This window comes from Loxodonta africana, chromosome 5 (genome assembly GCF_030014295.1).
Source record: "Loxodonta africana isolate mLoxAfr1 chromosome 5, mLoxAfr1.hap2, whole genome shotgun sequence".
In the NCBI taxonomy this organism is placed as follows: Eukaryota; Metazoa; Chordata; class Mammalia; order Proboscidea; family Elephantidae; genus Loxodonta; species Loxodonta africana.
This window is the reverse complement of record NC_087346.1, coordinates 24812048-24824334: the sequence shown is the minus strand read 5'-3', so window position 1 is coordinate 24824334 and position 12287 is coordinate 24812048. Positions and strand designations below refer to the sequence as shown.

The 12287-nt window shown below is 38.2% G+C and overlaps 1 protein-coding gene across 1 annotated transcript in view; it reads right to left on the bottom strand.

The window, feature by feature from the left end:
* Nucleotides 1–248: 248 nt before the first annotated feature.
* The window catches only part of PRDM5 (PR/SET domain 5), a 290703-nt gene continuing 278664 nt past the window's right edge, over nt 249–12287 (bottom strand). The window contains exon 15 of the mRNA XM_010590528.3: nt 249–2927. Within this exon, the coding sequence (XP_010588830.1) occupies nt 2763–2927 (165 nt within the window). The 3' untranslated portion in view covers nt 249–2762. The remainder of the gene's footprint in view (nt 2928–12287) is intronic.

The window sequence follows — 12287 nt, the reverse complement described above, 5'->3', positions numbered from 1 at the left end:
TACACACCTCAGCCCACACAGTAATTCAGAATGAATCACCAAAAAATACTTTTATGCTGCAATTGATGATCACACTTAACCAATTAACTAATAACAGTGTCTATATAGTAATAAAAAGTGAATATACAAACCAGTGATTGTGAAATAATAGGCAAATATCTTGAAAATTAATATACAAAGAAGATCAAAAAAAAAAAAAAAACCCATCACCTTTGAGTGGATTCTGACTCACAACAATCCTATAGGAGAGAGCAGAACTGCCCCATAAGGCTCCGAAGGCTGTAAATCTTTACAGAAGCAGACTGCCCCATGTTTCTCCCATGTAGCAGCTGGTGGGTTCAAACCACTGACCTTTCCGTTAGCAGCCGAGTGCTTAATCAGTGCAATCGGGGCGTGTGGGAGTTGGGCTTTTCCCAAGAAAATATCTGCACCATAATCTTTCACAGCAGGAAAGAAGAGAAGGGCTCTTCAAAATGGGTACCTGTACTCCAGTTGCCTGTAAGAATTTTCTTCAGTGAATACATTTTATTTCTCACATGTAACGAAAAAACCAATTCTCATTTTTTGTTATTTCTAAGTGATTTAAAAGTTGCAGCACACAAGTGCTAATAAATTTGGAATACTTTATAAATATTTTTTTTTCTGGATAAAGACTTTCAGCATACACATGGACTTAGTTTACTTGTTTTTGTTTCAGTCCTTTGAACAGCTGTAGGTCCTTCACACCCTTTTCTATCATTTTCGCCGTCCATATACCATCAGCAGGATACAGCTCCTCGTCAGTGTAATCCATAGCACGGTGACAACACGGTTTCACAGGTAATCTTCCCAGCAGCCCTGTGAATGGCAACTTTCTGAGGTTACACCAAACTGGTATTTGGCCTCCTTTCAAGTTTAACATTCATCACAAAGTCGGGACACGAAGCATCCCATACAGTGAAGACAGCATCCAAAAGAATGAGCAGAATATGTTTAAATAATACGCACTACCAACTTTTACAGCTGTCCTTTTATATTCAAATGATATGAAGCACACTGTCATATAAAATTGAAAACATGTTGGGCCTAAAAATATACTGTTGAAACAAATGGCATAGAAAGGAAAAAGATCAAAATCTATTTTTATAAAACAGTCTATAATTTCAGAGGCAAAATGCTACATATAAACATACTTAGATATTTTCTAAATTATAATTCTTGGATTTATATTTTTTAAAGTTATCTCTGATGAGTTTTAAATTTACTATTTTTTACGGAGTTTAACTGTCTATCTAAACAGAATTCTTATGTTTCTTTTTAACACTGGAACTGGGCATGAATATAGTTCTAAAACAGGATTCCTGAGGTCAAAGAATTGTGTCTTCCGACAACCTTTCTTCTTAACTTATTAGGACCAAATAACTTCCTTAAAATTATATTTCCTCTCTTTTTAGTGAGCTCTAATTAAAGGAGTTCGTAATTGGGCTTCCTTTTTTCTTTTTTTATTCCTATAAGCTATTTTGACATCACTACTGTATTTTATCATATTTTCTCCCAAAGCCATCTGTTCACTGGATGTTGCTGCTGACTATTCTACTGAAAAGTAACCTAAAGGAAGACATCATACTTACTGCTTTGACTTCTCTTGAGCATCAGTGACAATTTCAATCATTGCAATTGCCAGGCTTGGATTTTTTTTTTATCCTGGATTCCTAACTTCATAGGGTGAGTGAGGGTAATTCTGAAAGGTTTCAGAACCACCTACTTCCAAGATTCTGGAAAATGTCATTTGTAAAAGTGGATGTAAATGCTCTGAGGACTGTACTGTACCTGCACCCTCATGTTCTAGGCACGTTTACAGAGTGAGAGGGAAAGGCTAGGTGCCTCACACCTAATGAACTATCGCTCGGCCACTCTGTCAGTCAACAAATACTGAGAACCTATTATGTTTAAATTTCTAGTAAATATTTTTATAATGTTAATTTCTAAAGATAACCAATAAAACTTAGGAGGGGCAGCGTGATGAATACTTAAATGTTATGATAATTTTAGTGTAGCTCATATGAAAGTATTCTAGACCATCAATGTCTACATCTGAATGACGAGAGAAAATCATGTTTCCTGAGAGTTCTCTAAAATGAGAAATATTTTAATAGATGTTTTAGTTCTTAAATATCTCTTTATTTTAAACTGACCTATTGTATGATGTTACTAAATAAGATAATTTTTTGTTTGCTTCTTCATAAAATAGTCAATCTATCTTACTACCATGCTTGAGACTTGGAAAACTCTTGCTCTTACCCTTATATGCAATGAAATATTTGGATATCTTGATTTCTTCCTGGCTATATTAGCAATAGCCAGCCACAATAAGCAACACACACAATAGGACAATTAAGAAAAAAAAAAAAAAAAAAAAAAGGCCTAATTGAGGCATAGGTTAATAAATTCATTACAGAGAGAAGGTTTTTGCTTAAAATGGGTATGAAAGAGAGCCATGACTTCTTTCTCCATTGTTTATAAGATGGAAGGCATGTAGTATTTTTGCAGGGTTATAAAGTTTTGAAGTTTTTTTTTTTCTCTCCATTTGTACAATTTCTTGTTAAAAGCAGGGTTTTTCTCTTTTTTGTTTGCATGTGCATCTATAGATTCTAAAGGTAGGCAAATAACTCTGAGACCATTTGAGTTACTTTTGGCTACTTCCGCTATGTTGATCAGGTGCGAGAAATCTGGGATTCATATTAGGAGCCCTTCTGAATGGTTTAATAGCTTTGCAGCTACCATTAGCTGTCAGCTTCGCCATGGATATTGTCCATGTGCACTTTGAGGTAGTCATTCCTTGTAAACTTCTTATGGCAAAACTGGCATTCTGCCAGTGGGCGATTGGGATTATGAGTCATCTTGTGTCGGATCAACATTTTCTTCAGGCTAAAGGCCAAGTCACACACCTAGGAAAGACCCAAAGATACCAACCATATTATAATGAAAAATATGAAGATATACTAACTTAGTATTTATAAAACATACATTATGCAACACGCAAATTCTACTATCAAGTATGGACTAATGGTCATAAGAATTTTTTTTTTCCTTGAAATGAATTTAACATCCAAGGGTATGGGTAAAGAAAACTGATTGTAGTTTCCAAGAGTTACTTGCATTTAATTTGTGTTCTGGCACTTCAATCACCTTCTCTTGCCCCTCAGTTAAAAAAAAAAAACACCTCAGGCCGTTGAGTCGATTCCAACTCCTAGTGACTCTCTAGGACACAGTAGAGCTGCCCCACAGAGTCTGCAAGCACTGCCTGATGGATTTACACTGCGGACCTTTTGGTTAGCAGCCGTAGCTCTTAACGACTAGGGCACCAGGGTTTCCACCCTCAGTTACTGAATTTAAATACCTGTAGAGAAACAGCTCCCTGGAAACAGTAACTTTCCTACATAATGGAGTGCATTTTCAATTTAAAATTAAAACTCTTAAACAAACTGTGCTGTGGTCTAGCTAGCATCTCCCTATAAATGGCACAAGACATTTCTCACCAGTGATCCTTCCAATTTAGTCCCACTTGTGAAGTAAAAGGCTAGTGCTGCTTTAAGCATCGTAAGTGGAAGTTTATTATCTACTACTGCATTTCTTCAGTTCTCATTATGTATACTTGGTTTACTAAGGAATGCAACAAGTTTACTTCATGTAAGTATGCGTTGTCACATTGCTGCCTCGCCGTATATTAAACAGCCTGAGAATGAAAATACTAAATTAACACAAAATACATAAAGCATAATTATTCAGGTTACAAAAGGAAATGTAATGGAATTCTCCTAATGCAATGTTTTCATTCAAAGTTTGATGTTATTCACAAAAATTTCATTTTTGTGAAACTCTTCAAAGGCACATCCATTGTAAAAAATTCTAAGGCACTTTTATATAGTGTGAAAACACCATGAAGAACATAATGGATATAATGAGAGAGGAAATGGTTTGTAAAAATACTGCAAAGGAAGCTGAAGTTCAGAGTGAGGTGAGGCTTGTGAAAATACCGAAGTAAAAAAAAAACAAAACAAAAACTGTTTTCTGACTTTCTAACAGAAAGAGAATTTACATTCCTGACAACAAGAGACTCAGAAGGGCATGTTGCTGTTGTTGGGTATTATCTGGGCAATTTTCAACTCATAGTGACCCCATGTGACAGAGTAGGACTGCCCCATAGGGTTTTCTAGGCTATAACCTTTACAGGAACATATTGCCAGGTAGTTCTCCCATGGAGCCACTGTGTGGGTTTGAACTGCCAACCTTCCTGTTAGCAGCCGAGTGCTTAGCCATTGCACCATATAAGCCCCCAATTTTAGAAGAAAATGGAGTGGTTCAAAAGTAATGTACTTTGATTTACGAGTAAGCAGAACATAGTGCATGTTATGGATTACATTAAGCCTTCCCCCTCCAAAAAAAAAAAAAATGTGAATTCCAGGCCCTTGCACCTGTTGATATGATCCTGTTTGGAAACAGGGTTTTTCTTTTTTACGTTAATGAGGTCATGCCAGTGTAGTGAGGATCCTAAACCTAATCACTTCTGCATTATAAAAAACTGGAATAGACACAGATACACACACGAGGGGAAGACTGACAGGTGACGATTGTCCACAAGCCAAGGAACCAATGAAAGACTGGGGCTACTGACAAGGAAGGAATCAACATGGTTAAGAACCTGATTTGGTCTTTTAGCGTCTAGAACTGTGAGAAAATAAATTTCTGTTTTAAAAGTCACGCACTTGTGGTATTTGTGTTACAGCAGCACTAGGTAACTAAGACAGCGTATAAAGGAAATAAGCACTAGAGTCAATCACTTTTCAAGAAAGCCTGACTTCTCAATTTAAAACTGCAACCTATCTTTGAATCACCCTGTACTCTGCTAAAATTTATTTTTTAAATAGTGTTTAATCCTTTTGACCCACTAGTAATTTTGTTACTAAAAATACTTTTTATTGTGTCTCCACTCACTAGACAGTCAGTTCCTTGGGGCAGGGCCTTTGTATGTTTTACCTACTCATGTATCCTAAGGAGAAAAATGGTGCCAATGAGTAAATACTTATAAGTGCTTGCTGGGTGAGCTAACCTGGGTTTAAATTCTGATTCTGTTGCTTACTAAACTAAACCCATTGCCACTGAATTGATTCTGGCTTGTACTGACCCTACAGGACAGAACAGAACTGCCCCATAGGGTTTCCAAGGAGTAGCTGGTAGATTTGAACTGCCAACCTCTTGGTTAGCAGCCGAGATCTTAACCACTGTGCCACCAGGGGCTCCAACTGCTTACTAGAGAAGTTAGAATAAACAAATTACTCATTTCAATTCCCTCATCTATAAAATTACAATAATGATATAAGGTTATTACAAAGATTAAATGAAATAATCTATGTAAATGTATGTTATACTGCTGACATTCAATAAGTGTTAGTGCTTATTTTTTCCTCTTTCATCTTTTCTGGTAACAAGATTCATCAGAAGTTTGGAAAAAACAGACTAATGTTAATTGGAGTGAACCAAAAGCTACCAGAGATGAAAGGGTATAGTTATTTTAAAGAGTGGCAGTCCACTGGAATATCAAGTGATTTTGCAAATAAATAGAAATATTTTCTAAAACAAACACAATTTCTCCAATCAATCTCAAGAAAGGATGTTTATTTTTTGAAATAACCTTGCAAGGATAAGCTTTGTAATCATAATTAAAAACAGATTACATACCTTTCAAGCTACTGAAAAACAAAAGAGTCTATGCGGTAAAAATTGGGAGGGGGAAGACCCACGAAGTATGAAATAGCATAAAATATGACAGATTATAAAATTATGAGTTATGATAATGTATATAAAAGTATTATAAGTACCCTTGTTAACTGAGAAGGCTGAAATTACAGTAAAAATGAAAATTGCAACTACACGCTTTACTCAGGAGATACACTTAAAAACAACATCTCTCACACACATACATACATGCATGCGCACATGCAAGCGCACACACACACACACACACACAAACACACACATGGAAATAAGGGAGGGAAGGATGTGCCAAAAAAGGATTCTGAGGGGAATTAACTGGTACTGAATAGAATTTTCTCAAAACCAACTTGGATAGATAGAGAGGCTTCCTGAAGATTCTTGAAAATACTACCTACCATCAGCCTACCTCAGCCCTTTCTCACATCTCTTTATCTAGCTTTCTCCTACTCATTCCTCAAGGATGTCAACATGACCCCTCCGGCCGGGTTAAGTTCTCCATTAAACGCTCTCATAGCAACCTTCACCTTTCCTACACAACACTTAACTCAAATGTAATTAATTATTTGTGGGATTTTTTTTAGGTCTGTCTCCTTATTAGACTAAGAAAGATGAGGGCGAGAGTAGTCTTTCCATAAGTATTTGTTGAAAGAACGACAAAGGGTGGAAAAGAAAGATGGGGAGAGAGAGAGAGAGTATGAGAGGGAGGGAGGGAGGGAGGGAGGGAGGGAGGGAGGGAGGGAGGGAGGGAGGGAGGAAGGAAGGGAGGAAGGAAGGAAGGAAGGAAGGAAGGAAGGAAGGAAGGAAGGAAGGAAGGAAGGAATTCTCTATAAATAGTATAATAAAACTCTTAATTTTAGAATATTTACTACTGTTATTTTGCTTAAGAGAATCAGTATTCAAAAATTATCTCAAAGTATGAACATAAAAGCCTTCTTTACATCAGTTTTCAGATATAAGAACTGTTTTTCATCTCATGATATATTTTTTACCTAGGGAAGTAGGTAGATCTATAGATAGGTAGAAAGGGAGCAAGATAGATTAAATCTCTATGGGCAATATAAGCACCCCACAGGCTGTGGAATAATTCTGGAGAAATCAAAGAAAGTATGTATAGAGAGTATTTTCAAATGAAAGAAACTCTAAATTTTTTTAATAAGTGTAAATTAAAATTTGTGACCGTAAAGAAGATAGATTCAAAATGTATTCTCTAATTTCTGTTTTTCTGGCCCCCTTTTCAAAGCCCAAGTCAAAATGAACAACAAATGCTAAATTCTTCAATGGCTTCCCATTGAAATAGAGTCAAGATAAATTCCTTAATTTGGTTGAAAGGCCCCAACTGATACGGCCCCAATTGTGTCTACAACTTTACCCTGGATCACTCTCATTCCCTCTCTCTGTGCTCTAGCCCCACCCCTTCTCCTACTTTCTCTAATACTCTCAGCATTTCCCCACTTCTAGGCCTGATTCATGCTGCTCCCTCTGCTCCTTCCCCATGGCTGACTTCTTTTCATCTTTTAGCTTACTTCATGTCACTTTCTCAGAGCTGTCTTCCCTAATGACCCTTTCAGAGCCTTATATATATTTTTTTCTCTCCCAGTCATCATCATAACATGAAATTAGATATTTATTCATGTTTACTCGTTGAATGCCTCTACTCCACAAGAATGTGAGTTCCAAGAGGGCTGGGGACATGGCATCTTGTTCCCAGTTTCATCCTGGTGTCTGGCACAAAGCCTAACTTAACAGCTAACATACAGTTCTCACTATATGCCAGGAGCCACTCTTGTTGTTGTTAGGTGCCTTGAGTCATTTCAACTCATAGCAACCCTATGTACAAAAGAATGAAACACAGCCTGGTCCCGTGCCATCCTCATGATCATTGTTATGCCTGGGCCCATTGTTGTAGATATTGTGTCAATCCATCTCATTGAGGGTCTTCCTCTTTTTCACTTTACCAAGCACAATGTTCTTCTCCAGGCACTGGTTCCTCTTGATAACATGTCCAAAGTATGTGAGACGAAGTCTGTCTATCCTTGCTTCTAAGGAGCATTCTAGCTGTACTTCTTCCAAGAAAGGCTGGTTAGTTCTTTTTGCAGTCCATGGTATATTCAATATTCTCCACCAACACCATAATTCAAAGGCATCAATTCTACTTCGCTCTTCCTTATTCATTGCCTGGTTATTGCATGCATATGAAGTGACTAAAAATACCATGGCTTGGGTCAGGTGCACCTTAATCCTTAAAGTGACATCTTTGCTTAGCACTTTCTGAACACTGACTTGGTTAATTCTCACAACCTCCCTTTTAGGAAGATACTATTTCTATTATTCCCATTTCACAGATAAGAAAACTGAGGCATATAAGGTTAAACAGGTTGCTGAAGGTCACAGAACTAGGAAATTATTCCCAGGATTTAAATCCAGACAGTCTGACTCCAGAGGGCGAACTACTACTAAAGGCTCTAACAGTATGTGAACTGACTGTGCTTTTTCCATTTTCCTGGCTGATACCATTTTAAAAAATAAAGGCCTCTTCAAAAATAAAAAGGAGGTTCTCAGGCAGTTCAGCTCACCAGTGTGGTGTGCGGTATGCAAAGTGCAAGTCCATTTACACAGTCACCATGGGAAAATTATAGCAATGGCAAGCTGGAGAAAATGGAAAGGAAGTTGAGCAAGATGCTGAAATCACTGATAATGGCTCTGAATTAAGGAAGTCCTAGGAATTTCAAATAGGAGATGAGATGGGAACAATCCAACAGCTTGTTGAATGAGTGCCAGAGTTGAGGATTAAATGTCAGTAGAGAGTACCTGATGTCACAGTTGTGAAACTGACAGCCCAGACATTAAAAGCTTATGTTTTCATGAACTTAAATGCAGTCAGTAAGAGACTCCAAACTGATGCTTTGTATTAAATCCGCTAACTACAAGGGCATTTATAGCCATTTTAAAAACAGGAGAGAGCATGAAAGAGTTCAAATAGCACAACAGAGCTGCTTCCTTTTCTTTCTTTCTACCTGTGCTTCTTATCCAACCCTGCAACCTACTCCAACTTAGTATTAATCCACATGCCAAAGAATGGGATTTATTCTTACCAGGCTGCAGGTAAACTGATTTTGTTTCTGCAATAAATTGAAACAAGATGTTTAATAGAAAGTACCTTGAGAGATGAGAATTAAAATTCTATGCAAACATCTTCAGTTAACAAATACTTTCCACATATCATGTGCCTACCATAAGTAGGTGCAAAATGACAAAGTCCATGCTGTGCCTGATACAGGGAGTCTGCAGTCTTAGGGAGAAATGATTTCAATGCCATGAGCAAAGTGCTAAGGAAGGTAAAGAGGAGAGCACAATCATCTCTGCCTGGAAAGAAGAGGGTTGGCTTTATAGAAGAGGTGACTCAGTGCTGGTGCACAGGGATTTATCATATCCTAATGGGGGAAAGGTACAGAGGTGTGCAGAGCATGGTTAATTTGGGGAACTGAAAACAGTTCACTGAGGGTGATGACTAGATTGCACTGGAGGAATAACTTGATGGTGTATGATTTTCTTAGGACCACCATAAAAAACTGTCACAAACTGAGTTGCTTAATCAATAGAAATTTATTATCTCAAGTTCTAGAAGCTAGAAGTCCCAAATCAAGGTGTTTGCAGGGCCATGCTCCCTCTGAAGGCTCTTGGGAAGAATCTGTTCCATGCCTCTCTCTTAGCTTCTGATGGTGCCTGTAATCCGTGGCATAAAAGCAACATTCAATGAACAAAGCTACAGTAATTAAAAGAGTGTTGTGCTGGCATAAGGACAGACATAGAGATCAATGGAATAGAACTGAGAGTCTAGAAATAAGCCCATACATCTATGGCTAATTGATTTTAACAAGTCCATTCCATGGAAAAAGACTAGTCTCTTCCAAAAATGGTGCTCAGACAATTGGAAGTCCACATGTAGAAGAATGAAATTGGACTTGTACCTCACACTATATATGAAAATTAACTCAAAATGGGTAAGTGAAATAAATATAGGCGCTAAAACCATAAAACTCTTAGAAAAAAATACAGGGGTAAATATTCAGGACCTTGGATTTGGCAATGAATTCTCAGATATGACACCAAAAGAACAAGCAACAAATTAAAAAAAAAAAAAAAGATAAATTAGGCTTAATTTAATTAAAAACTTTTGTGCATCAGAAGATATTATCAAGAAGTGAAAAGACAGTCTAGGGAATGGAAGAAATTATTTGCAATCGTGTATCTGATAAGCGTGGAGTATCCAGAATATATGAAGAATGCTTAACAACTCAAAAACAAAAAAGATAAGCAACCTAATTAAAAAGGGGGCTAAGAATTGGCTAGACATGGAAAGATGTTCAACACTGTTAGTCATTAGCAAAATGCAAATCAAAACCAAATTGAGATACCACTTCAAACCAACTTGTCCACTAGAATGACTATAACCAAATAAAAAATAACAAGTATTGGCAAGAATGTGGAGAAATTAGAATCTTTATGAACCATTGATGGGAATATAAAATGATGCAGCTACTGTGGAAAACAGTTTGGCAGTTCCTCAAAAAAATTAACCATAGAATTACCATATGACCCAGAAACTCTTCTCCTAGGTGTGTTACGTAAAAGAATTGAAACCAGGTACGCAAATACCTGTACACAAATGTCCATAGAAGCAACACTTAAAATAGCCAAAAGGTAGAAACAACCAAAATGTCCACCAATAGATAAATGGATAACAAAATGTGGTATATACACAGAATGGAATATTAGTCATAAAAGAAATAAAGCACTGATACATGCTACAATGGATGAACCTTGAAAACATAATGCTAAGGGAAAGAAGCCAGACACAAAAGGTAACATATTGTATGATTCCTCTTATACGACATATCCAGAATAGGTAAATCCATAGAAACAAAAAGCAGACTGGTGGCTGTCTAGCGCGAGGGGTAGTGGAGAATAGTGAGTAACTGCTTAATGGATATGGGGTTTTATTTTGTGGTAATGAAAATGTTTTGGAACTAGATAGAAGTGGTGGTTATACAACACTGTGAAGGCACTAAATGTCACTGAATTGTTCACTTTTTAAAATGGCTAATTTTACGTTAGGTGAATTTCACCTCAATTCAAAAAAAAGAAAATTATCACCTTAGCTGGGTGGTAGGGTGGAGAACACATTCATTGAAAGTTAGATGAGGTAAGGAACAAAGAGAGCCCGAGCTACGCGCTGCTAGTGGGAATGGAAACTGAGAGGAAGTAATGGATTTGAGAGATATTTAGGAGGGGGATGGATTGGAGCAGGGTGAGAAAGAATTACTTCTTACTGGGACGACTAAGTTGATGAGGAAAGGGAACAAGATTATGGAACAAAGATAGCAGTTCTCTATTTAGCAAGCTGCATTTTTGTGAAGTTGTGGAGACATTTATAAATGTGGATCTCTGTTCAGTAACAGATCAGTCTGATAAAGGTCTAAGAGTTTTTAACATATGATAGAAGTAAATGAGCTAGAAGTCGACGGAAAAATATCATGCTTGTAACATTATAGATTTAAAAAAAATCACCTTGGTCCAATTTACCTAAGGAAGCAGTCAACAAAAATATTCAGACTGAGGGAGACGAGCCAAGATGACTGCTTAGTCATATGTACTATACTGTCCCTCTACGCAAAGGCCTGAGAAACCAAGTGAAACAGAGGCAGATAACATAAAAAGGGTAGAACAAAAATTGAATTGAACACTGACTGGAAGGAAGTATTGAATCAACACAGCAAAAAAGGAGTGAAACAGAATGAACGGGTTCTGCCAGCTGTCTTGGCTCAACATGGCCATCTTGAGACAAAGCCAGTAGTAAACCTGGGTGAGGAGCACAGGAAGGCAACCTCATGGCATTCCCGTAGAGACACAGAAACTGTACAAGCACACATGGAGAGAAGCAGGCTGAGTAGATCATGATCTTGACCTAAGAAAGGAAAACACAGAAAGGAGGGTGAGAATTCCAGGGATCATGCTATCCACAGAGCATGGACGGAGCTAGAATCCAGAGTCAAGTATACTCATGAGCAGCGGTCCCTGACATCCAGAATGAGTGGCATGCACATGGCAGCGCATCAGTGGAGTATCAGCAAGTGGTCTGCCACCTCATCAGCCCCAGGCAACCCCCCTCCTTGTACTTGGTGGAGGGCAGGTTCCCTACTGCTGGTTGCAGTCGACAGGAAGTGCCTGGGCACCCACATCTGCTGGCCAAAGGGGCTTACTCTCCCTCCCCTTGCCCTCCTGATGGGAAGCAGCAGAGGGTCCCATACCTTGGCCACCCACCTGACCAGAGACCATAATACAAGCATGCAGTACTCACCACAAGCTCTACCCACCCAAAAAGCAGCAGTAAGCACGCTCCCATATGCTCACCTGCCTACTACTCGCCCTCCCCATCAGCAAGTAACAGCGGCCACATGAACGTGCTCGTGCCTGCCTGCCCCCCACTGCCGCTGCCAAACCAGTTAGCGGCGGTGACTGTACAACCCACCCAC